Source organism: Medicago truncatula, chromosome 1, assembly GCF_003473485.1.
Source record: "Medicago truncatula cultivar Jemalong A17 chromosome 1, MtrunA17r5.0-ANR, whole genome shotgun sequence".
NCBI lineage: Eukaryota > Viridiplantae > Streptophyta > Magnoliopsida > Fabales > Fabaceae > Medicago > Medicago truncatula.
In genome coordinates this window covers 23,324,043-23,350,984 of record NC_053042.1, presented here as the reverse complement: position 1 = coordinate 23,350,984, position 26,942 = coordinate 23,324,043, and the positions used below count along the sequence as shown (strand labels likewise).

The 26,942-nt window shown below is 34.9% G+C and overlaps 1 protein-coding gene across 1 annotated transcript; it reads left to right on the top strand.

Moving 5' to 3' along the window:
* Positions 1-22,775: 22,775 nt before the first annotated feature.
* Positions 22,776-26,426, top strand: LOC25483385 (polygalacturonase). The gene is made up of 8 exons (XM_013612070.3): positions 22,776-23,062; positions 23,720-24,016; positions 24,435-24,455; positions 24,779-24,986; positions 25,287-25,368; positions 25,561-25,669; positions 25,798-25,914; positions 26,038-26,426. The coding sequence occupies exons 1-8, from the start codon at positions 22,784-22,786 to the stop codon at positions 26,308-26,310; spliced, it is 1,386 nt and encodes a 461-aa protein (XP_013467524.3). The 5' UTR covers positions 22,776-22,783; the 3' UTR covers positions 26,311-26,426.
* The last annotated feature ends 516 nt before the right edge of the window (positions 26,427-26,942 follow it).

Below are 26,942 nucleotides of genomic sequence, written 5' to 3'. Positions count from 1 at the left end.
CCTCTAAATACTTCATTAAGCCCAATATCAAGTTTGGAAAAGTTTCACGACTCATAGAAAAAGTTATGCTAAGTTTTCACAAAAATTCACATGACCCATGTGTAGTAATTTGATCATAACTCGAGTTCTAAAAATAATTTGGAGAAATAGGTGAAAAAGACGCAAGAACGCGAAACAGGAGATGCTGGAACTGGCAGTTTCGCTTCTAGAGATGCTTCTGGCCTGCTTCTGAAGTGTGCTTCTGAAGTATGCTTCTGAAGTGTGCTTCTGAAGTGTGCTTCTGAAGTTTGCTTCTGAAGTATGCTTCTGAAGTGTGCTTCTGGCCTGTTCGCTTACAGCTTTTCCAAAAGTGCGTTTTTCACCATTTCGCGCGTAAAATGCAAACCGTTAATCGGATTTTGATGCCGTTTTCACCTACACGATCCTGACACTTGACTCTAACATAATCTATAAAAAAATTTCATGTTTCAACCATCCCAAAATTCATTTTCCAAAACCTCACATAATCACTTATTGGCGAAAACGCTTAAACATCGACATTTCACACGAAAAACCCGTTTTCTCCCAAACGACTCAACTAACATAACCACAACATGAAAACATAAATTCTCATAGGTTCAATTCATCCAACAATAACAAAATTTCAGTCAACAACCATATATATATCAAAAAGTTCATTTTGGTCCTTCACATGAACACTTAACTCAACTTCACCAATTTCACAAAACCATCAACAACAATTTATTTCTCATCATCAATCCACAATTAAGTATACCCAAATCATAATTCACTTACAATAGCATCAGTTAACAATAACCACATTAATGGAATATGAATCACATCTCTTTTCAATCAAAACATATAAAATTTCATCAATTAAGCATAATTTCATAACTTAACATTTATACATACTTTGAAACATGTAATTTCACGCATAAACATACCATAATCATCAATTCAAGCACAAGAAAATAGCATCACAGCAAGAGCACGAATTTAACAACAATTGTTCACCAACCCATTTTCATACAACATGAGAAAATGCAAAGATTGTACATGATTATGATAATAACTAACCCCCTTACCTTTGAAGTTGATTATCTCTAACCCTTACTTCAATTCAGCTCCTAGGTCACCCAAATTGATTCCCCAAGCTTTCCCTTCAACACTCTTGTTCTTCTCTTCACCTCTTTCTCTCTCTATCTCCCTCTCTCTCTAGGAAAGTGTTTTGTGAAGTGAATGAAAGATATTTTCCTATGACAACCCTAATGTTATCTCCCTTAATGGGCTCAATTCCAAATTCTAATGGGCCAAACTCATTCTAACATAATTCCAAAAAGTTTCTATCCACTCAACGGTAATTACTAACAACGGTAAAATATAACAAACGGTCACTAACGATAAAAACTAATCATTACACTAGTAACTTGGTAAAATAAGGGTTCTCATTAAATATTAAAATGATTCTCACCAAAATTACCATTTTACCCTTACCCGTCAAATGACTAAAATACTCTTCTAATATGGTAATCCACGTAAATGCACCCGACGACAATTAAATACACACAAGCACAATTAATCACACACAAACACAATTAAAAGTAATTAAAATAAATCTAGCTAAAAATTGGGCTGTTACATGATGCTTCTTGTAGAGTTTCTTCTGATCAGAAGTATGCTTTCTCCTATCAATGGCCGCTCCTTCCTCATCAACAACCAAGTCACCAATACCATCTTCTAGTATGTCCCATAGTTCTTCATCTAAACCCATGACATGACTGTAGAAGTTGGTTTTCCACCAGGAAAATTCTTCAGGATCTCCATTAAACTTAGGAACTTTTCCATAGTTAGATTTCTTGTTGCTACCATAGTCATATGGAATAGCACTGCTTCTTGTTGTACTGGATTCAGGTTCAGCAGACATGTTTTTCTCAGATCTTTCTCTATTACACTATTAAGTGTTTGACAACAGACCAAGGCTCTAGATACCAATTGAAGGTGAGAAAAACACAAGAAGAGGAAGGGGGGGGGGGGTTGAATTGTGTTAGCTTTTTCTTCTTTTTCTCCTAACTGAATGCAATTCAGAAGCAAATAGAGTTCTACTTCTGAAGAGATGTTCAGAACTAAATGCAGCGGATAAAACAGAGAGAAAGACAGAAGAAAGACACAAGCAATTTATACAGGTTCCTTCCACAAACCGGAAGTCAGTCCTGTCCCCCTTGCACTTCCAAGGGGAATTCACTATGTAATATCTGATTACAAATGCTCACTACTAACCTTAGTAAGAGACTTCAAATTGCTCAAGCACAACTGCAAGAGACTTCCTATGCTCCGGAACACAATCAAGAGACTTCTATTGCTCAAGCACAACTGCAAGAGACTTCTTAATTCAAACATAAGTACAAAGAAAAATGTTTGAGGTTGAACCCTTGATATACAATCAGTGGTGTTCACAATACAAATCAGATACAGACTCTAAAGACTCTAGAATTCCTAAGATATAAGCTTTGTTAAGAAATTCTAAGTGAACTTTGAAGTGGAGAACAATTTCAACAGAGTTTTTGCTTAGCTGATGCGTAGTATGTTCTTATGTAACTCTGAGTCTTGACTCCTTTATATAGAGGTGTGAAAGAGACGTTGAAATGTCATCACATTCAAAATAGAGTCGTTTGAAGCTTTTGATCTATCACCAATGATCCTTTGCCTGATATTGTTGGTGGAGAAGGAATTTTGGGTTTTCTGGTTGGGGCTATAGGTTCAATGGCTAATGAAGTTGAAGGTTGGCTATTTGTAGGGATTTGAGTTGTTTGTGTTTGATCAGAAACAGACTCCATGATTACATCAGAAGAAGAGTTGTTAAGCTCTTCCTCAACATCAGAGGCATCTGATGTGATCATAGGATCTGATTCAGGTTTTGGTTGATTGATAATTGGTGATGAAGGTGATTGTTGTTCAAAGACAAGTGGTTCAGAAACAACTTGTTATGAGGTTGTTTGAGTTTGAGTTTCTAGTTGAATTTCTGGAAGGTCATAAACAACTTGTTCAGGAACAATGTGTTCAGGAACAGTTTGCTTAGAAATGGTTTCAGTTTGATGTTGTTGTTATTGGGGATCTTCTGAAGTAACTTCTTCTGAAGCTAACTCAGAGGCTCTTTGTGGTTCTGGGTTGGTTTCAAGTTGAATCACATTTATTGGTTTCATGAAGGCTGGTTAAAAATGATGGTCAGGAGGTAAATGTTCACACATTTTCATCCTCCTTTGTGCTAGTTTATTTATCCTTTCAAATGGTCCAGGAACCAAAGGTTCATAGGTACTAGGCTTTTTCTGAGTTTAGGAGGATGGTGAAGGGTTTTTGTTTAGAGTAGGATACATTTCTCATAAGGGAATGTTATCTAAGTCTAAGGATGATGATGATGATGGTGATTCTAATGAGATGAAGGGGGTTGAGTCTGATTCTACCTCTATTACATTGTAAGTGTGAGGAACAGAGGTATTACCTTGATGGCTATCTGAGACAATTGCTTTTGAGGAGACTGCAGTAGAATTCAGAAGTTGTTCTGCTTCAGAAGCTACCCAATCCTAGAGTCCTTCAGTAGCTTCCAAGACTTGTTCAGCAACTTTAGCAATGTCTTCCCTTGCAAATCTGGTTACAGGAAGGTTGACCTGCTGAGCTAACTCTGCAGCCCTCTTGAAAATCAAAACCCATAGATTCTATATCCCATAATGAGCAATAAAATCTTGAGGATAAACATCTTTCTTAGACTGAAATTGAAGGTGAGAAAAACACAAGAAGGGGGGGGGGGGGGGGGGTTGAATTGTGTTAGCTTTTTCTTCTTTTTCTCCTAACTGAATGCAGTTCAGAAGCAGATAGAGTTCTACTTTTGAAGAGATGTTCAGAACTAAATGCAGCGGATAAAACAGAGAGAAAGACATAAGCAATTTATACAGGTTCCTTCCACAAACCAGAAGTCAGTCCTGTCCCCCTTGCACTTCCAAGGGGAGTTCACTATGTAATATCTGATTACAAATGCTCACTACTAACCTTAGTAAGAGACTTCAAATTGCTCAAGCACAACTACAAGAGACTTCCTATGCTTCCGAACACAATCAAAAGACTTCTATTGCTCAAGCACAACTGCAAGAGACTTCTTAATTCAAACAAAATTACAAAGAAAAATGTTTGAGGTTGAACCCTTGATATACAATCAGTGGTGTTCACAATACAAATCAGATACAGACTCTAAAGACTCTAGAATTCCTAAGATATAAGCTTTGTTAAGAAATTCTAAGTGAACTTTGAAGTGGAGAACAATTTCAACAGAGTTTTTGCTTAGCTGATACGTAGTATGTTCTTATGTAATTCTGAGTCTTCACTCCTTTATATAGAGGTGTGAAAGAGACGTTGAAATGTCATCACATTCAAAATAGAGTCGTTTGAAGCTTTTGATCTATCACCAATGATATCCTAATGTGAATAAACATTGTTGCAAGAAGAGCTGTTATCCTTGTCTTGTAGCACAGACAAAACAGAGTAGTGGAAGTAGTGGTTGTACACTTCGTACAAACGTACTATGTCAACGCTCTTTGAAGAATTAACATCCAATGCATTTCAAAATAGCCGTTGCCATACTTTTCCAGTCTTCTGCAATTTCTAGGCGAGTTAGAGTCCTTGAAACAACTTTTAAAAACTTTAAGTTCCATCTCTTGATGAACTGCAGCTTCTGGTGATACACAACTTCTGATGAACTTGCTTCTGACGAACTTTGCTTCTGATGACGTCATCACTTCAGAAGCACGTTGTCTTCAGGAGCACTTTTCTTTAGACGCTTTAAGCTTCCCTTTTTGTTGATGTACTTGCTCTTTATTTGTTCTTTCAAGACCAATTTAAGATGTCAAATTTTGTCTATAGTCTTGTACACTTGAACAAATATTAGCGTATCCAATTGACAATTTTTAATACTTTGTTATCATCAAAACTCTTAAGGGTTATTATTGCCAAACAAATTTTGTTCCAACAGATATTTCTCAATGTACCTGTCATAATCTTCATCAAGTAGCAAATCTTGAACCAAAACCCCAACTTGTTGAGTGGAAGGAGGAGGAGCTCTACCTTTTCCTCTTTTTGAATTAGTAGCCCCTCTTGTTGTTGTATCTTTTCTTGGACCCATGGAGAAGAGTTAATAGTAACTATGATGAATGTTGAATTTGAAGGAGATTGATGATTGTTGTGAGAGGTGGAAGAGGTTAGGTTAGAAATTTGTGTGAGGTTTTAGGAATGTAGAGGGTATGATGGTAGGAGAGAGAAGAAAGTAAAGGGTAATGGGTGAATGAAGAACCAGAAGCTGTAGTAACAACGTTTTTTACGAACTTGAATCGATTCATTATTTAATGAATCGATTCATTGTGAATCGATTCAATTTGATGAAAACAATGAATGAATCGATTCAAAAAGAAAATTTCTGAATGCACGAATTGAGATTTTAACAAAAATAAAGAAAATCTAACAAATCCTAACAAGAGCCAGTAGACAATCGCAATTGACATACAAGCAAGCAAAATATAACACAGAAAAAGTTAACATTTTTTTTCTTTCATAAAGCTAACAATCAATAAATGCTGCCAGGTGCGGCCTGAACCTCAATCAAAAGTCATAAAAACAAGATAAAAAAGCAAGCTAACTGAAAAACACCCTCCTAAGACAGTAAGGAGGGGAGAACATCAATTAATGCATAGACATTCTAGAGTAGGGTAACCTTAATCTGTCCCTAGCCAAAAGCTCTTGAATGAAAGTTGGAGGAGTTGGCCACCATTGTGAGGAGAACGCAGAAAGTCCTTGACCATTCTTAGCCAAGGCATTTGCAACCTTATTTCCTTCCCTATGAATGTGAGTGCAAGTACAAACAATGCTTTGACAGGACCTTAGGCAATTGTGCCATCTGACTCTCATCTGCCAAGGGACACCCGTATTGTTGTGAAAAGTATTAACAATCTTAATGGAGTCTATTTCCAAACAAATGTTACTCAAACCCATATCCATGGCTTTCAATGGCAAGCATACAAGCACGAAATTCAGCTTCAACATGAGTAGCATAGCCAATGTTACTAGAGAGAGCTCCCAAAAACAGAAAAAGATAGCATGCAAAGGATGAAAAGATGAACACAAACACTATACACATAATGGTTATTCAAACAATTAAAGAGAATATTAAAACAAAACGAGAGAGGTAAAAGAGAGATTTTCAAGGAAGGGTGAAAATGATGAAGGATGAATGTAGATGAAGATGAGAAAAGAAGAATAAGAAAGTAAATAAATTAGGTGTTGATGATACACTATAAAATCTGATAGACCTTTGTAATCCAACGGTCTCTTTTTTTAGGGGATTAGAATTATGAAAATTCTGGGCATCAACCCTCATTTATTACCAAAAAAAAAATTATGAAAATTGGATCAAATTGATGGACGAAAACAAAGATAAAGGACAAAGTTGATGATTTTAACAGCTATGAGGCCAAATTGAAGAAAATAATTAAGTTAAGGGACCGGGAGTTCAATTAAGCCTAATTAAAATAATTCCAGCGAAAAACAAGATGTTACAACTCTCCCCCACTAAAAAGAATTTTCGTCCTAAAAAATTACCCGAAGAAAACAACTGCAGATACGAAACCCTCATCCTACTCTTTGATTTCCAGGTAGCACTCTCGCCAGTTGGTCCAACTCAAATCACCTTCACCAAAATGATCTCCTTGCCTCTCAGATGCTTCACTTCCCGATCCTCAATCCTAACTGGTCAAGTCTCAACGGTCAAATTATCCTTTACTTAAAAATTGTCCACTTGAATCACGTGAGACACATCATACACATACTTCCGCAAGTGAGACACATGAAACACAACAAGAAGATTCGACAACGATGGCGGTAACGCAATCCGATACGCTACAACTCCAACTTTCTCGACAATCTCAAAAGGTCTAACAAAATGCAATGTCAACTTCCGACACTTCAAAGTACGTCCAACACCGGTTATAGGATTCACTCTCAAAAACATATGATCACCAACCTGAAACTCAATATCCTTTGTCCTCTTATCATGATAACTCTTCTGCCTTCTCTGAGATGCTTTCATCTTCTCTTGAATCATCTTAACCTTCTCTATAGTCCCTTGCACAACTCTCGGTTCTAACAAAGCACTTTCACGTGACTCATACGAACACAACGATGTCCTACACCGCGAACCATACAAAGCTTAAAACGGCGCCATCCCGATACTAGAATGAAAACTGTTGTTGTAGGTAAACTCAATCAACGGTAAACATTCGACCCAACTGATACCTTGTTCCAGAACACAAGCTCCTAGAAAATCCTCCAAACTGAATAGTCCTCTTCGTCTGTCCATCAGTATGGGGATGATAAGCAGAACTAAATCGTAACTTTGTTCCTAAAGTAGCTTGCAAACTCTCCCAAAACTTTGAAGTAAACCTTGGATCCCGATCCGACACATTACTAGAAGGAAAACCATGCAATCTGACAATCTGCTCAATGTAGATCTCCGCCAACCTTACCACAAACATACCAGTCTTGATAGGAACAAAATGTGCCGACTTCGTCAACCGATCAACAATCATCCAAATCGAATCAAAACCCTTCACAGTCTTCGGCAACGTTCCAAAAAAGTCCATAGAGATACTATCCCACTTCCACTCTGGCACAAACAATGGTTGCATCAAACTCGATGGCTTCTGATGTTCAATTTTCGACTTCTAACAAATCAAATAAGAAGGATAGAGATACTATATCCTTCTTCATTCCAGGCCACCAAAACAACCTTTTCAAATCCTGATACATCTACGTCGCTTCTTAAGCTCAAGTACATTCGGTACACAAACTCGATCACGAAACATCAAAACATCATTCTCATCCAATCTGAAATCCACACCTTTACCTTGATTCACCAACACCACAAGATCCGCTAGTTCCAAATCCTCATTCTAACTATTTTTTATCTCTTCCAATATATTACTTGTCACTTCAACATTCCCACACATACGCTTGTGCTTTCCGAGTTAAATGCGTCAACGGTAAATCCAACTTAGAGAATCCTTAAATAAACCTCCGATAATAATCCTCCAAACCAAGAAAACTTTTGATCTCAAAAATAAACGTTGGAGTCTCCCAATACAACACTGGATCAATCTTCAACGGATCCATAATTATACCACCCATCGAAATCACATGACCAGGTAAGCTCACTTCCTGCAGCCAAAATTCACACTTCGACAAGTTAGCAAACAACTTCTTATCCTTCAAGGTATGCAACACAATCCTCAGATGCTTAACATGCTCCTCCTCCAACTTCGAATACACCAAGATATCATCTATAAAAGCCTCCACAAACCAGTACAGATAAGGATGAAATATTCTATTCATATATTCCATGAAGACACTCGGCGTATTAGTCACACTAAATGGCATCACAGAATATTCATAGTGACCATATCTCGTTCGGAACGCAGTTTTGGATATATCCTCCATCAAATCATCAATCCTCGGGAGTGGATATCGATTCTTAATCATTACCTTATTCAACTGCCGATAATCCATACACAACCTCATACTACCATCCTTCTTCTTAACTAACAACAGTGGAGCACCCAATGGCGAAACACTCGGCCTGATAAAATGCTTCTCGAGCAACTCTTCCAACTGTTTCTTCAACTCACCCAATTCCGACGCGGACATCCGATACGCCACAATCAAAATATGGCTTGTTCCTTTCACCAAATCAATTTCTAACTCCACTTCTCTCTCCGGCGGTAAGTCGATAATGTCGTCGGGGAAAACTTCTGGAAACACTTGCACTATCGGTAAATCGCTAACTCATTTCTCACGACTTTATTTCAACGAAGAAAACATCATGAACACACACGCCTCACCATCCAAAGACTTCTTCACTTGTTGTGCGGTTAAAAACTTCCCATCTACTTCATTTACTGGCTTAGAGATTGTTATACTCTTGGTTAAATAGTTAATATTAACACCAAAATATAGCATTCAATCCATACCAAAAATCACATTCATAGTGCTTCCGGGCATCATCAAACATGCGGCACTTGTGCACCAATGTATCAAAATCCCTGATCTCATGAAAACAGATGTACGGATAAATCTCGGGTCTCAAATCGTTCTCAAACTTCACGCATTTTGATACCATAGTATCCTCCGCATTGATGTAGGGACAAAACCTTAATATTTCCTCGAACTTAGCGGAAACCACAACCACAATCAATTGAGCTTCTCCATCCAAAAGACACCTCTACTTGACCTGTTCTACAACACTTGGAGTATGTCGCTTCTCCCACACTTAGCTCAGACCCGCCTAAAAGAACGAAACATCGGAACAAGTACCGAACGTACTTCCGTACATGTTGTATACAATGGGAAAACAACTAACAAATAAGAACGACAATAAGAAAACAAGTATCGAAGGTAACTCAATACCATTTGCATACAAATAGGAAATCACCTTGTTTTGGTTTGGACAAGACCAACATGGCTATGATACCAACTTGTAACACCCTAAACTCTAAAAGCGATAAATTATGCTAATGATACAATCACATAAAGAATTTAGATGTTACTTCTTCAATAATTCACCAAAGATGCATAAATAATTTTCTTAAACATCGTAGCAGAATAAAACATCAATACATCGACATTTAAATAAATCATCTCAACAGTCATCTGAAGTAAAATAAGTCTCCAAGTAGCCATGTCATCATAGTACATATATCATCACCAATACATAATCTCAAAAATCTCAAACAGACATAATAAAAGTAAATATCCAAGACCGCCCCCTAATCACAGCCCTAGTGTCTAAGACACCGAAAGCAGTAAAACAAGGTAGCATCCAAGCTATCCTAAAGCAACTCACCAAGTAAAGCAACTAGTCTTGCATGCCAACTGCCCATCCATACGAATAAGATAGGCGGTCAACCAAACGACCACTAGGAGTTAGTTCACAATTCACAATTAAGCATAATCAAATGAAAATAATTATCATAAATCAAGTTCACATGATCAATAAGTTCAACATCATCATAAGTCCATAAGTCCACAAGTATACAAACATAATAAAATAATGTATACATTTAGAGTCTGATTCAAATATTCAAAACCATCAACAAAGTCCACCAATGCACATATACACTGATTCACATAAGACTCGACTCACCAAATATTAAATGCATGCAATGTTCTAGACTCGTCTAGATGCATGTGGTACCCTACCATTCTGGAGATAATTTTACCGTTAATGAATCCACCGACAAAACAATCACCCGACATTTATATCCTGCATAAGCTATGTAATAATCACTCCGCATTTACATACTTCAAATTAACTCATATGACTATGAATACATGAACTTCAAGTAAGGACTCGACAATGCATATTTCACCACCAAGACATTAACATAATAATCCCCCGCATTTATGTTATTCACCAACAATTGCATTATCAAATACTTACATCCGTACAAACAATTGCATAATAGTACCCATTGTTTTATGGGTCCTTTGAGGTTAGTACTAGAAGTATTACTCTTCACTTCTTGTACCTTGTGATGTGAGTTTGATAGCTTCCGATTAACCACTACCTTAGGTTTAGCACCTTTTGGTTTTGATTCCAGAGAAGCATTAACTGATTTGTTCTTCTTGTTGAACAAGTGACTTCAAACACACAAGAGGGGGGTGAATTGTGTTCTTTAGAAAACGATTTAAATAAGCAATTAAAAAATTGTTTAACCAAATAAAATAAGATGCTTATAAAAGGTTTAAATAAATATAAAAATAGATATGGTGAGATAAAATAAATGAAGAATAAAGTAAAAGAGATAAAGGGATGAGAAAAAATGACACAACAAGTTTATCCTAGTTCGGCCTAAAACACCAAGGCCTACGTCTAGTCCCCAAGGAAAAGCCCCTTGAGATTTTCACTAACCTAGCTTTTAAACGGGATAAGCTAGTAACCTTTACAAATATGCGAGCACTCTTCAAACAAAACAATCCTTTGTAGAAGAGTCTCTAAACTCAAGAGATATCACCTCTCTTGAAACTTTGGGATCGCACCCTATACAAAATAAGAGTTACAATAATAAAGTAATACACCAAATATGTAGATATAACAAATTGAAGCACAAGAACTACAAGATAAACTATGTAGTATAAAATAGCTCTCAAGATAATAAATTAACAAGTGTAAAAATAATGAGAGTGATGAAAAATATTTTTCACAATGTTTAGTGCAAATATGAGTTGTTGAAAATGAGCTACCACAATGCATCTATTTATATGCAAAAATGAAAGTGAAATTCATATGAGAAAATAAGTAGCCGTAGCATGATAAAATCAAGTAGCCGTTGGACATACAAAATTATCCGTTGAATACATATAGACCAATTAGGCAATATGTAATCTTTTTAAGAATCAAATCCATTCAATTGCATGGTATTAAAAACTTGATTTCATTCCAACGATTATATGTTTAATTGCCAACGGATAGAAAAGTTTAATTCACCGTAATCAATTGTGTATAAACATAATTGATTATTTGACTATGTTGTTATGAAAACGATACTAGGAGAAATTCTATGCCAGCCAATTAACCGAATAAATATAATAGAATATGGCTTGAGAAATGAAATCATAATATGAATGCAAAAATATTTTTAATGTAAATAAATATTTATGCAATTTTCCATAATCAATTATGGCTTTTTCATGCAAAAATATTTTAATGCAAAATCACATTTGTTTGAAGAATATTGTGAGTGTGTGATTTATTTTCTTGAGAGATTTTTAACCACTTACAATAAATTCGTAATATAAATAAAAATAAAATCCAAGACAAGAAAGCTTGAATATTCTTTTCCGCTTTTTGCATCTTTGTTCTTCTAGGACTTCTTTTGTCAATCATCAAAACCATTGTAATCCTGTCAAGGCATATATTCACACTTCTGAATCTTAGACTTCAGGATACCAAATTCTTGTTTCAACAGACTCTGAGGAACAAGTTCTTATCTCTTCAGAATCTTGATCTTTGAAGTTTTAGAATCAGAGTTTATCATTGCCTTTGGCTTAGAGTTCTTTAGCTTTGAAGTAATCTTAGCCTCAGAGCTAGAAGCTTTAGGTTCTGACTGAACTACAGTTTCAATCTTAGCACCTTCAGGTACTAAGAAGGTTTTCAACCCTTCCTTGATGCATTCACAACATGCTTTCAGACTGATTTCATTAGGTTTCCCATCTGAAAATCCAATCCATTTACCATTGTTTTTGTAAATGCTATAAATCATAGAAGCAACTTTGCTTCTGTCAATACCGGACATAATAAACTCTTCGAGAGCAATTTCTTGTTTACTTAAAGATTTTCCATTACACTTTTCTTGTAGCTTCTGACATAGATGCTTGAGTTTTTCTTCATAAGTTCTACAGATGATGTCAAACCCTCTAAGTCCTTCTTCATAAGCTTTCAGATCCAATAGAGTTGATTCTTGTTGTTTCATCAAAACAACATATCTTTCTTTTAAATCTTTCAACTCATTGGTTCTGAACTCAAAATGTGTAAGAAGTTCTTTAAGAGACTCAATAAGTTCTTTTTTGGGAATTTTAGAGTATACCTCATTTTCATCTTTAGAGTCTGAGTCAGGTTCAACTTCTGATGTTAGTGTAGCTACTAATTACACAACTACATTTGCTTCATCTTCTGTTTCTTCCTTTTCAGACCTAGATTCACTGTGTAAATCTTCCCAAGTTGCCATTAAACTCTTCTTAATCTGCTTCCTGAATTTTCTTGTGTTGAAGTTTGACTTCTTTGACTTCTCCTTCTAACGATCAGGGCAATCAACAACGAAATATCCAGGGTTCTTACAGTTGAAGCATCCCTTCTAATCTTCTTTCTTGGAGCTCTTGTAGCCACCTCTCTTACTCATAAACTTTATGTTCTTATTCACCAGATGCTTAGGCTTGTTGGAGAGCATTGCCATCTTCTTAGTAGGATCTTCATCTGAACCTCCATCTGGTGAATCTTCTTCAGATTCAACTTTAAGAGCTTTTGAAGACTTCCCTTTAGATGGTAGATCAATTGATTTACTCTTCTTAGCAGGCTCATGTTCATTTAGAGTTATCTCATGAACTTTGAGAGAGCTGACAAGATCTTCAACACTTAAAGTGTTCAAATCTTTAGCTTCCTCAATAGCAGTGACCTTACGTCTCCATCTAGAAGGTAAGTTTCTTAGTATCTTGCTCACGTGATCAAAAGCTACATAGCATTTCTTCAGTATTTGAAGTCCAGGAACTAGAGTCTAAAATCTTGAGTACATTTCCTCAATACTTTCAACATCTTTCATTTTGAACAACTCATACTGATGAACAAGCATAAGAGCTTTTGCTTCTCTAACTTTCTTGCTACCTTCATAGTTTGCACAGAGAGAAGCAAACATTTCGTTAGCAGTAGATTTGTTACTCATCTTCATATACTCTACTTTAGGTATAGCTTTGACAAGTGCTCATCTGATCGTGTGATGCTTCTTGTAGAGTTTCTTCTGAGCAGGAGTATGTTTTCTTCTATCAATATCAGCTACTTCTTCATCCGGGACCAAGTTATAACATCCCGATATTCGTTAGATTTATTTTTAATTGTTTTATTATGTGTTCATGTGCTTACGTGTTATTAATTATCATGGGGTGCATTTTTATGGGTTTTTGTGTTGCGAGGGTAATTTAGTAATTTTTGGTGAGGATTATTTTTAGTGTTTTAGTGTGAACCATTATTTTACTAAGTTACTAGTGTGGTAAATAGTTGTGAGCTGGTAAGTGACCGTTGTTAGTATTTTACCGTTAAGTGTGTAGAAACATTTTAGAATTGTAATTGGGTGAGTTAAGCCCACTAAGGCATTAGGGTTGAGCCCATTTGAGAATAGCCTATATAAACCTTGTCTTAAGAGGAAATAGCATTCATTTTTCATTTCATAAGATTTTTAGAGAGAGAAAGTGCAAGAGAAGAGGAAAAGGGTTAGAAGAGAAGAGACTTGAAGACCTAAGAGGTGATGGTGATTCTAGGAGCTAAAGTGAAGCTTGGGCTAGGATTTGTGCTAACTAAGGTAAGGGGTTTAGAATTCAATCATAATCATTTAGTTGTAATTTTTCATTTGTTGTATGTTTAAGTGCTTAATTGAATAAGTGATTAATTGTTCATAGTTGTTAAAATTCGTGCTCTAATTATGGTGATATGTTTGAATGCATGAAATTGGTGATAATTGAATTGTTGTTGGTGAAATTGTATGTTCATAGTATGTGAAAATGATATATTGTGAATTATGCTCAAATTGTTGAATTGTGCTAGGTTGTTGTTGAATTGTGATGAGAATCATGTTTAATTAATGTTGTTGTTGTTAAGAGATATTGTTGTTGATGATTCATGGCTTGGGTGTTCATAAATCATGATTTGATGATGAGAAATGAGTTGTTGTTGTTGGTTTTATAAAAATGGGTTGTTTTGTTGAATTGTGTTCAAATGTCAATTGTTTTCATGTTTGATGTGTCCTTGAGAATCCTTTTAGTTGTTTTGACCTGTAAACAAACTCTGGAAACATATTTGGGCATTGGGAGATCAAAATTGGGAATTTTGCGGGAAAAAGGGTTGAAACCCGTAATATTTTTTCTGCAGAACTATGACTTTTCGCTTAAGCGAGCGCTAAGCGAACGCGTAAGCGAACAATCACAGTAGGTTCTGGAACTCGATCGCTTAAGCGAACCGGTAAGCGAACATTACTGTTAGCTACTAGAACTTGTTCGCTTAAGCGAACAAGGTGGTCGCTTAATCGAACATGCCCAGTTTCAGCCACCTTCGATTTTCGTTCCGGGCTTTAGGAGGCCAATCCGAGCTTTGTAAAATGCTTCTTTCAACTTGTTTAACTACTGTTTGAACTCCTAAATCTACTAGAACATGTTTTACTTTGGGATTTTTCATTTGGGGTTGAAACTTGAATATTTTTGGTAATTTTGGATTTTGTCAAAATGAACTTTGTGAACTAAATGAGATTACAAGTTTAACCTACAGTTCATATAGACTTAGGTAAGACTTGTAAAGTTGGTCAAACATCTTAATAGTTCGTAAGTGGCTTAAACTCTTGATTACATTATTGATTAAGATTGAGTTATGAGTTTTCAAACATTCATATGTTACCTTGTTTTGGGAATTATCAATGTTGGTTGTTTGCCACTTGATACGAACTTTATCGGAAATGGTTCCTTTAAGCCAATTATCTTATGATCTTTCGTGACTAGCTTTATATGACTAAATGAAGATGTGTGAATGAATTGATATATGTTGGATATGATATTTATCATAAAGTGTTGTATTTTCTCATTACTTGGGATATGAGAAATTTTTGGAGTGATGAAACTATATGATGTAGTTGATGTTGAATGATGTTGATGATTATGGTGATAATGTGATGATGACTCTCATTTGAATTATGACTTGAATGTTGTGTGGACGTAAATACTTGAGAATGTAATTGTTGTGGAGATGATCAATATATTTGGAAGTTATCCTTTATATTGTTGTGAAAATTATGAGGTGATTTTGCATTGTCGAGTCTTTGCTAGAATGTCCATGCATCATAGTCATGTTGAGTTTTGTAGCTGTAAAAGAGGGGTGCTCTTTTACTTCGGTGATAATGTAAGACGGGTGTGAAATCTTACATACGATGTTTTTGTTGCATCGAAGGTGACAACCTTGAGGTGATTTGGTACCACATGCATATATGTGTCAGACTAGGTGCATATTATGTTGGCATGAGTCTCGTTTGTGGCATGTGAATGATGATTATTGATGATACGTGCATTTGATGAATACATACTGTGAGATTTTGGAATTATGGCATGAATGTGGATATGGAAATTAATTACTCTTGATTAATGATATGATACCTGAATTGATTTATTCATCTCTAACTGTTTATGTGGATTATGATTGATGTAAAGCTTACTCCCAGTGGTTTTGACCGCCTACCTATCTGATGGATGGGTAGACGTTGTGCAGGATTAGTTGCTTTGGTGAGTTGCTCGGTGGTTGCTTGGGTAGCGGGAGCTATCTCCGCTATCGTGTCCTTAGAGTCTAGGATAGGCTCTGATCTAGGTGTCTGTTTATGATTACTCTAGATTATCTGTTTTGGATTGATTCATGTTTGAAGATTTACCCATTTGTCGGGACTTAGAGAACTTTTATGATTATGTATTTTGATATCATAGCATGTATGCTTTGAAGTATATGGTTTATATCCGCTGCGACTGTTGAGAATTTTTATACATGCATGTTGTTTTGAATTTTGTATGATGACGTAGCGTCTATTTCTTGAATATATGTATTATTCGCGTGTTTTATCGCTTTAATAGAAATAGGGCGTTACACAAGTCACTAACACCATTTTCATGTATGTCCCATAGTTCTTCATCTAAACCCATGACATGACTATAGAATTTGGTTTTCCACCAAGAGAATTCTTCAGGATCTCCATTAAACTTTGAAACTTTACCAGCGTCAGATTTCTTATTGTTACCATAGTCATATGGAACAACATTGTTGTTGTTGTTCTGACTAGAACCAGGTTCATCACCAGACATGTTTTTCTCAGATCTTTTTATGTTACACTGTTAAGTGTTAAGACAGCAGACCAAGGCTCTAGATACCAATTGAAGGTGCGAAAAACACAAGAAGGGGGGGTTGAATTGTGTAAGCTTTTTCTTCGTTTTCTCCTACTGAAGTCACTGATCATAAGCAGATAGAGTTCAGCTTCTGAAGTCATGTTCAGATACTAAATGCAGCAGATAAAATAGAGAGAGAGAGAGAGAGAGAGGGAGAGAGAGAAAAGAAAGACACAAAGCAATTATACTGGTTCCTTCAACAAACCGGAAGTCAGTCTTGTCCCCCTTGCACTTCCAAGGAGAGTTCACTAAAATGTAATATCTGATTGCAACTGCTCACTGCTAAAACTAGCAAGAGACATCAAACTACTCAAGCACAACTGCAAGAGATTTCCTATGCTCCTGAACTCCATCAAGAGACTTCTTATGCCCAAGCATAACTGCAAGAGACTTCTATTCAAACAGAATTACAAAATAAATTGTTTGAGGTTGAACACATGATACACAATCATTGGTGTTCACAATACAAATCAGATACAGACTCTCAAGACTCTAGAATTTCTAAGATGTGAACTTTGATAAGAAATTCTAAGTGAACTTTTGATGCAGAACAATTTCAGCAGAGTTTTGGCGCTTTTAAATTGTTGTATGAGTCTTTTAATTCTCTAAGTCTTCACTCCTTTATATAGAGGTGTGAAAGAGATGTTGTGAATTGCCAGCGCATGAAAAAAGAGTCGATTGAAGCTTTGATCAATCACCAATAATCTTTTGCCTAATATGGTTATTGTCCTATGAAGGATCAATTTCAAATCCATTTCCAATATGAAGGAACCCCGTTGCAAGCATAGCTGTTATTCTTGTCCTGTAGAAGAGACACAAACAGAGTAGTGGAGGTAGTGGTTGTACACTTCGTACAATTGTACTTTGCCAACGCTCTTCAAAGAACAAGCATCCAATGCCTTCAAATCCTTTTGAATTAGCTGTTGCTTCACTCTTCTGGTCTTCTGCAATGTTGGGTGTGATTAAATACTTTGAACAACCTTTGAAGCTTTAAATGTCTGAACTTCAGCTTCTTGTGATATTGTTTCTGATGAGATGCTTCAGATGAACTTGCTTCTGATGACGTCATCACTTCAGGAGGACTTGACTTCAGGAGCACTTTTCTTCAGATGCTTCAAGCTTCCTTCTTGTTGATTCCAATGCTCTCGTTTGTTCTTCCAGAACCTTACTTTAAATAGACACTAAATTTTTGTATATGGTCCTGCACATTTGAACAAATATTAGCATATCCAATTGACAATTTTTAATACCTTGTTATCCTCAAAACTTTAAAGGGTAATGTTAGACACATTTTGTTCCAACAACCTCCTTGATAGATAGATAACTAAAAAATATCAAGAGGTTGCTATGAGTTAGATCTTGCTACCTGCCAGATGAATATGTCATTTGGCAAGGCAGCATGATCTAACGCAAATAAATCCTCTTGAAAATACCTTCCCAAAAGATTCATCATTTCTGTTATTATGGTTTTTTTTTAACTGTTTATTTGTCTTATGTTGCTTCTATTTATGTTATGTACCTTTGTTCTATTTTTTTTCCAAGGCATTCGCAACGAAAACGATCCATATAAAGCGTCTGATGCAGTTCAAACTTTATAATCCGAAATAGCTTCATGCATTCTGTAACACCCCGTTTTCCCAACATATAAATAACATAAAATAAAATCAGAGTTCATCACAACAGGATATCACATTTCGTTCTTCAAAATATCATTTAATGTAAATTGAGTTAAATCCACTCTTTATTTAAAACAATTGCTTTCAGTAATTAAAACAATGTCGCAGCGGAAAATATTCAATGTTTAAACAATACTTGACACTAAGGCCTCAACATCAACAACATAAATAAAATCCACCTAAAAGTGGTCCAACATCAAGTTATAGAAAGATACCTAACAAAGGAAAAACAAAACACATAAACATCCCCATCCTATTACGTATCAGAGCATGACTCCTATGACGACACGGAGAATCAACTCATATCAGCGGTTACTCATGGTTATCTGCATGTTACCCACGTAGAGGCAACATTCAAACAGAAGGGGTGATATTTCACATTCAATAATAATAAGCAATAATTCTATAAAAGAATTTAACAACACAAAACAACATAAATTCATCATTAACAATAATTCATGTAAAAGAATTTAATTAACACAAACAACAACAATTCATAATCAATAATGCTTCACATAATTCCAACTACAAATCATCAATTAACTTCGCTCAACAATGCAGCAACAACGACTTAAGAATGCAACAACAACGACTCAACAAATGCAACAACAACGACTCAACAAATGCAATGTCATGCGATTATGCATGTGGTACCAACAGAGCTACAACTCCCTTTGCTAATGCCGTAATTCGGCTTTGACAGGCTACAACCCCCTTCGCTTATAAACAACAGAGCTACAACTCCCTTCGCTAGTGCCGTGATTCGGCTTGACAGGCTACATCCCCCTTCGCTTGACAATGATTATGCAATGACACAACTAAATGCAAGAACAACAACTTCAACTTCGCATCATGATCTCGCAATTCATTAACATGAATAACATCATATAGGCATCATATTTAACAACAATAATTCATTCATACATCTTCGTAAAAACATGTTAAATTATCCACAAAAGATTATCACGTCAAACCAAGGCTACTGGAAAGATAACACAATTATCATCAACTTTCATGTTTACAATAAAGACCAACTCAAAATAGAAACGTGTGAAACAGACGCAAGAACACGAAACAGGGCAGGCTGCCACTGAGCAATTCGCGAGGCGAGCACGAACACTCGCCGTGACGAGCTCATATCTGAACTACTCGCCATGGCGACTGATGAGATAAAACCGCAAGTGCACGGTCTTACCGAAGTAGTATGAAAAGAGTATCGTTCCGACAGGGAGTAGTTTAATTCAATTAACCTTTGATAATGATTAGAGGAGAAAAGAGTTGTAAGTTGGGGTTTTCAAGCGATTGAAAGATAATAATAATAATAAAAGGAGCCTTGGGATCATTGGTTCATCTAAATGACAAGTCCTTCACAAACCAAACTATAAGCTTATAACTTTATGTTAGACCTAATTTCTCAAGACAGTTTCTCTTTTGTTCCTCTAGCAACCAAGCCTATTTCGCTGACTTGATTACTATTAGATTTTGGTTCCTCTAACAACCAAGCTTATTTCGCTGACTTGATCATTATTAGTTCCCTTGAAGATCGAAACTATATGTCTCAAAGATTGCAAAGACTATTTCGCTGCCTTTGCAATCCTTGTCTAAATTCACTTGTTCGAATATCAAAGCTCCACTTTCGTTTTATGAATTGATATTTGAGATGATGGATAAACAATTACCAAACCCTCCACTTTCATTTCCACAGTTTGATAATGGTTGATCCATGTTAAAGCGGTGAATTTAGATAAGAAATTAGGGTTACATAAGATTAAGGCTTAGAGCTTGGCTTCATTAGGATTAAGTCATTTAGACTTATCCAACAATCCCAAGACAATGAGAAGTCTACTCACTCATGTTCATCGTAGACATGGGGAAGAAGAGAGAAAGCATAAAAGTAAATGACAAGAAAATAAAGGAAAAGAAAAGAACTTTTATTAGAAAAGCAATTGTCACTTATTGAATTCCAAAAAAAGATGAATATTTGTGATGGATAGCTACTCTATTTATAGCATACATTCGACTTAAAATCTAAGCAGTTACATTACTGGAATGTTCCACAAGAAACTGCGGGCTAAAATAGAGTAGCTTAAAATCTAAGCAAAAGCAGCAAAAGTGACTCTAGAGGGTGGCACGGCCGAGCCAATGCTAGCACGGGCCGTGCCAAGCTTCTGACTTCGGGGAGACATATTTTTGTCTCTGAATCTTCGTATTTTCGTACTAAATCAGCTCCAAGCCCCTTTCTTTTGCTCCAAGACTCAATTCATCCAATATTCGTTCCTGAAATATAATAAAGTGCAATTTGTAGTAAACTAACTCAAAAAGGAAATAATACTAATATAAAAAAAAATAAAATCTATTTAAAACTAAACTAAATAACATATAAAAATAGATATTAAATGACTCATCAGCGACAAAGTCACTCGTCGTGGCAAGCTAGAACAGGTTGCTCTCGGGAACTCAACATTTCTCACCCAAAAATCCCAATTTTAACTTCCCAATGCCCAAATTTGATTCCAAAACCTGTCTAAACATTTCTAAACTTGAAAAGGTACTCGAATTCATATAAAACTAGGACCAAAACATCATTTCTACAAAATCACTTTTTTACCACCGAACAGTTCGCTAAGCGAGTAAGAACACTCGCCGTTGCGAGTTGACATCGAAGCCACTCGCGAGGCGAACAAAATTCACTCACCGTTGCGAGTTGACATCGAAGCCACTCGCGAGGCGAACAAAATTCACTCACCGTTGCGAGTTAACATCGAAGCCACTCGCGAGGCGAACAAGATCCACTCGCCGTGGCAAGCGATGACAGATAGCTTTACGGGCATAAACCAGTTTTCACCCAAAAACCCCAATTACAACTACCCAAATCCCAAATTTGATAGGAAACATTACATATTCTTATTCTACAACCTGAACATCAATTTTTATATTAATTCATTGGATTACCTACACTTTCAACAATCAAATTGCAATTTAAACCTAACTTCTATAACATCAAAACTATCAACAACTACAAAATTAAATCCTTTCTCAAAATTATATACTCATGATTAAAAAAGGTTAGTCCCACCCTTACCTTAGATTGGTTAAATTCTGAATTCTACAAACTTTCTCTTCTTCTCTTCTCTGACTTCTCACTTTCTCCCAAAACTGTTTTATGTGTTCTGACTCTCTATTCCTAACCTCTCCTATTCTTAACCTAACACATTCTCCCTTATTCCAATTATGCCCTTATGCCTCATTAATCTATTTTAATTATATTATCTCACTAATAATGCTCATAATAACTACTAATAATTACCAACATATAACACATCACCCGTTATTCAAATAAATTATACCAAAAAGGCACTAAACTCGATAAAATAAATGAATAACAAAATAGGGCGTTACACATTCTGGATTATAAAATCCGGAAATCCTTAGTAACATTCTGGTCGTTGACATTTCACCAAAGGTTAGGCCGGTTAGTGGAGTTTGAATGCATTTTTTGACGATTTTGAATGTGGAACACGTTTTATTTGACTGTAATTAAGACCTATGACTGATTTAAGGCTATAAAATGCCTTGAATCTTCAACATTTTCCTTCATTCTTCTTGACCTCCTTTCTTACATTTTCTTCAAAAATAAATTAGTTTTTTAGGTATCTTTTAGGAGTGTTTGTTGTGTCATGGTCATTGTTGACCGCTCATACGACCCCTGCAACTGCATTGCAGCTTATGCGGGGGTCGTATAACGGTCAGCAGAGACCTTGACATCAAAGAAATACACAATTTCATATTGTATGCGTCCGAATTTTATTTTCAGGAAACACTAACAATTTGGTTCGGAAAACGTAATCCAGACTAATGGTATTTTTGGAACTTTTGCATGGCGCGCGAGAAGGCAGCAGGGTGGGAAAAGTAAATCTCCACAAGAAGAAGAAAAGGCCATAGGCTTCATTTAATCCTCATTCAATCATTATTATCAAGATTTAAGACCATTATACCTTGATGACACATTGGTTTTATTTTATTTTTTTTCAATAAAAAATGATGACACATTAGTAGTGATTAAGGGTGTATGGAACGAAAGTCAGATCGTACCTGAGAGATCTTGTCGTCTAAGTTTCTCTTATCGATCCTTCCATACCGTAATATCCCATATTTAGATGAAGAACAAAAGCCAACATCTTTTTCATTTCTTTGTCTATAAATACACACAATCTCCCTCACAACATTCCTCATCAATTAATTCCATATATACAATAATACCAAGCTACCTAGCTATATTCATTCTCATATACACCACCGTTATTCAAAAAACATTCATTTTCACTATTGGACAAATTAAGTCCATGACAATGGCCCTCCAAAGATATCTCTCATTCATTATGATCATGATTTATTTTGTTGCTTGTTATAGTACTAATTTGCAAGAGGACCCACTTAGTTCAATTGTTGTGAATTCGCCTTATATAAATGATGGTGGAATATTCAAGGATTTTCTCATGCAAAGTACAGATCATGTTTTGAGCTTAAAGAGCAAGTTGGGTGACACTTCTCCTTCATCGATGAAAACCTTTAATGTTGATCAGTATGGAGCTCAAGGAGATGGTAAAACTGATGACACAAAGGTATATATATTTTATTTTGACAAACTTGAATAAGGTCGATTTGGATAGAGAAACGAATTTTGTACGACCATTTTTTGACAACTCATTATATATAAACTATTTTTATAACTTTTTTCGATAAAGTAAAGTGAAATCATTTTCTTACAATTTGTTTTTATAAGCTATTACGGAGAGCTTGTAGAAATCTGAAAACCATTTATAGAAATGTAATAAGTTGTTTCCATAAATTTCTCAAACAATATGACAAGTAATTATAATTATAAAAAATATCAAATTAATAAGTCAAACCAAACAAGTTCTAATGCTATACTAGTTGAAAATAATTGAATTTTGAATCATAATTATACTAGTTGAAAATAATTGAATTTTGAAAAAAGAAAGAAAGAAAAACATGAAATTTGTCTTTAATTCTATTACTAAATGTTAGAGATGTTAAAATTGGAAACAATTTTTATTTTAAATTTATCTCAATATTCGTCGATAATAAAAATAATTCTAGCGGTAGACTTTATTATTATTACCAAAAAAATTTAAAAATAAAATTTTATTCTTTTGCCAATATGGTCTATATCAATTTAGTGTTTGGCAAATTATTTTTTTAAGCTTAATAAAAATAATTTTTTAAAAAATGACTATATTTTAATTTTACTCTTTCAGGCATTCAAGAAGGTTTGGCAAGTAGCATGTTCTTCTAAGGGATCAGTTGTTGTGTTGGCTCAAAAGAATTATCTAGTTAAGCCAATCACATTTTCCGGCCCTTGCAAATCCAAGAGTATCGTAGTTCAGATCTCTGGAAGCCTTGTAGCATCAGATAACCCATCTGATTATAAACAAGACCCCACACATTGGCTTATGTTTGATAGTGTTCAGAAACTATCTGTTAAAGGTGGTGGAACCATTCATGGAAATGGAAATATTTGGTGGCAGAACTCATGCAAAACCAACAAAAAACTCGTAAGATATAACAAGACAAATTTGTTGTTATAATGTAGGCTAAACTGCATTTTTCGACCCTTAAATTTTAAAATGTTACAATTTTAGCCCTTATTAAAGAAATTTACAATTTTGGCCCCTTTTGGCTCAAAATTGCTGAGAAGCCGCCTCGTGTTCCAAAAAAGGGTCATAATCGCAACTTTTTGAGAAGATAGGGGGTCAAAAGATCATATTTTCTTATGTTAAGGGTCAAAAGAACATATTTCCCTAAACATGGGGTCACTTTTATCATTTTTTTCATAGGAGGCCAAAAGCGCAACTTTTTAAAACTTAAGGGATGAAAAATGCACTTTAGCCTATAATATACATCCATTTACTTAACACAAATCTTATTCAAGTGCTAATTTTTTATTTTATTTTATGTTTTTTTCTTTTGCAGCCTTGCAAGGAAGCCCCTACGGTATGCATAATATAACTCTCTCTCTCACCAGTATATTAACTTTTTAACTATAATAATATCAATTTAATTTATCATCGGAACCTTAACTCACTTGATACATAAAGGGATTGTATTGTATATATACGGATTGAGGTTCAAAGTAAAACTATTTTACACAAATATTTAATTAAATCACTTCAATATATATACTCACTTTTAGATTATTTTTTAAGATAGCTCAATAAATACCTACTTAGCATTAAGTAATTGAATGTATGTGTAAAAAAAATTACACCGATGGTGCAAAAACTTAATGTCAATTATATTATGGTTTGACTTTGTAGGCGTTAACTTTGTACAAGTGCAATAACTTGGTAGTTGAGGATTTGAATGTAAAAAATGGGCAACAAATTCATGTTCAATTCCAAAATTCTGCCAATGTTAGAGTTTCGGGTCTCACTGTTACAGCACCAGAGGACAGTCCAAACACTGATGGAATTCATGTCACCAACACTCAAAACATCCAAATCTCAAACTCTATTATAGGAACTGGTATTCTCAATTTATTTGATATATCTCATATATTACCACTTAGAAAAATTAAAATTAACAAAAAAAAAAATTAGAGATAAAAAAAAAATAAGAATTTATCTCCAATTAGTATTAGACAATTTTTTTTTAGTGGTATTGGCTTGGGACCTGCGAGTGTGCTCCTTCTGAAGGTCTCAAGTTCGAGTGGGTTAGACATTTTTTTCATCAATATTTTTCTTATGTAATTCAATTTTTTAAGTAATATATATTTCAATTATTAAATATCAATTTTAGTTTCAAGTTAAATATGTTTATTTCCAGGGGATGATTGTATATCAATTGTAAATGGCACCAAGAATCTTAAAGCTACAGACATAACCTGCGGACCAGGCCATGGTATCAGGTAATAATTATTAATTACCTTTAATAATATCTTCATCTTAGTAATTAAATATCGTTAAATTAAACTTCACACATGTTGTCATCGTTACTTAGCTCAATTTGTAGAGACAATACATAATATATGCAATGTCCGGGTTCAAACCCTGGCCACTAAAAAAAACTTCACACATGTTAATGATAATTCTTTCTTCAGCATTGGAAGCTTAGGGGAAGGGGGCTCCAAGGAATTTGTTTCAGGAATAACTGTGAATGGAGCTAAATTATCTAGAACTACTAATGGAGTAAGAATTAAGACATGGCAGGTAATTAATATTAATTTCAAATTTTGAACTACTTCAATTTAGGCCTCATTTTTTTTTTTTTGTACACTTCAATTTTACCTTTCTAACCGAATACACATGATAATATCTATATATGTATATGAATGTAGGGTGGGTCAGGAAGTGCAAGCAACATTAAATTTCAGAACATTCAAATGGAAAATGTAACTAACCCCATAATAATAGATCAGAACTACTGTGATCAACAGAGTCCATGCCAAAAACAGGTATTAAAATTTTTCTTTTATTTTGTCTATGAAATTGATCTATATTAGACATAATTTATAACCATGTAATTGTTGTTAGTGTTGATATAAAATTTGGTTAATTAATTAATTTTGCAATTGCAGAAATCTGCGGTTCAGATAAGGAATGTATTGTACCAGAACATAAAAGGTACAAGTGCTTCTGATGTAGCTATGCAATTTAATTGTAGCCAGAACTTTCCATGTCAAGGGATACTATTGCAGAACATAGGCCTTGAACTTGAAGGTGGAGGAGAGGCTAAGGCTTCATGCAACAATGTGAAATTGTCATACAGAGGAAATGTTAGTCCAAGCTGCAATTACATCGAGGAAATGCATGAACTTGGTGGCTTTGGAAAGACTCATAGTATGAATTAATAGGATATATATAAGACATGTTTATTTGCTTTGTATATGTTACTTAGCCAATAAAGCTAATAGGTTTGTAACGAATAATGTTATTTCTTTAGATTTGCAATAGGTGACATTGTTTCTGCCTATTATGTCATGTCATAAATAAAATATGGGAAATGTTTGGGCACTAGTTAAGAAGATTAATATGAAAACTTTGCATTGGGAAATGATGAAAAATGGAATGTTCCACTTTAGAAAAGTCAAAAAGTTGTTGTCTTTAATAAAAGATTTATATTTTTAACTTTCTTAACTAGTACCCGGGGGACACTGGTTAACACAACCCATAAAATATTACTTCTAGTTGTACCCAAAAAAAATGTTACTTGTATTGTTTTATTTTGTAATGCATACTTGTGGATTACCTTTGTCTATTCTTTTTGTAGATTTCTTTGTCTATTTTTTAATTTTTTTTTAGAAAAAATAACTTATATCATTATTAAAAATTAAATCAGTAATATATGTTGGAATATCATCAAAGGCATGAAAGCTAGTACTAGATGTAGCTCCCTTAGTTAATGCATGTGCAACCTCATTTGTTTGCCTCCTAATAAACTCGACATGAGAGTTTGTTAAATAAGTGCTACATAATTGGATGC

Excerpts from the sequence above, each read along its gene's own strand:
- LOC25483385 (XM_013612070.3), top strand. The coding sequence starts at position 22,784 with ATGACAATGGCCCTCCAAAGATATCTCTCATTCATTATGATCATGATT. Across the intron at positions 24,017-24,434 it reads GCAAAACCAACAAAAAACTC|CCTTGCAAGGAAGCCCCTAC; the intron begins GTAAGATATAAC and ends TTTCTTTTGCAG. Across the intron at positions 24,987-25,286 it reads AAACTCTATTATAGGAACTG|GGGATGATTGTATATCAATT; the intron begins GTATTCTCAATT and ends GTTTATTTCCAG.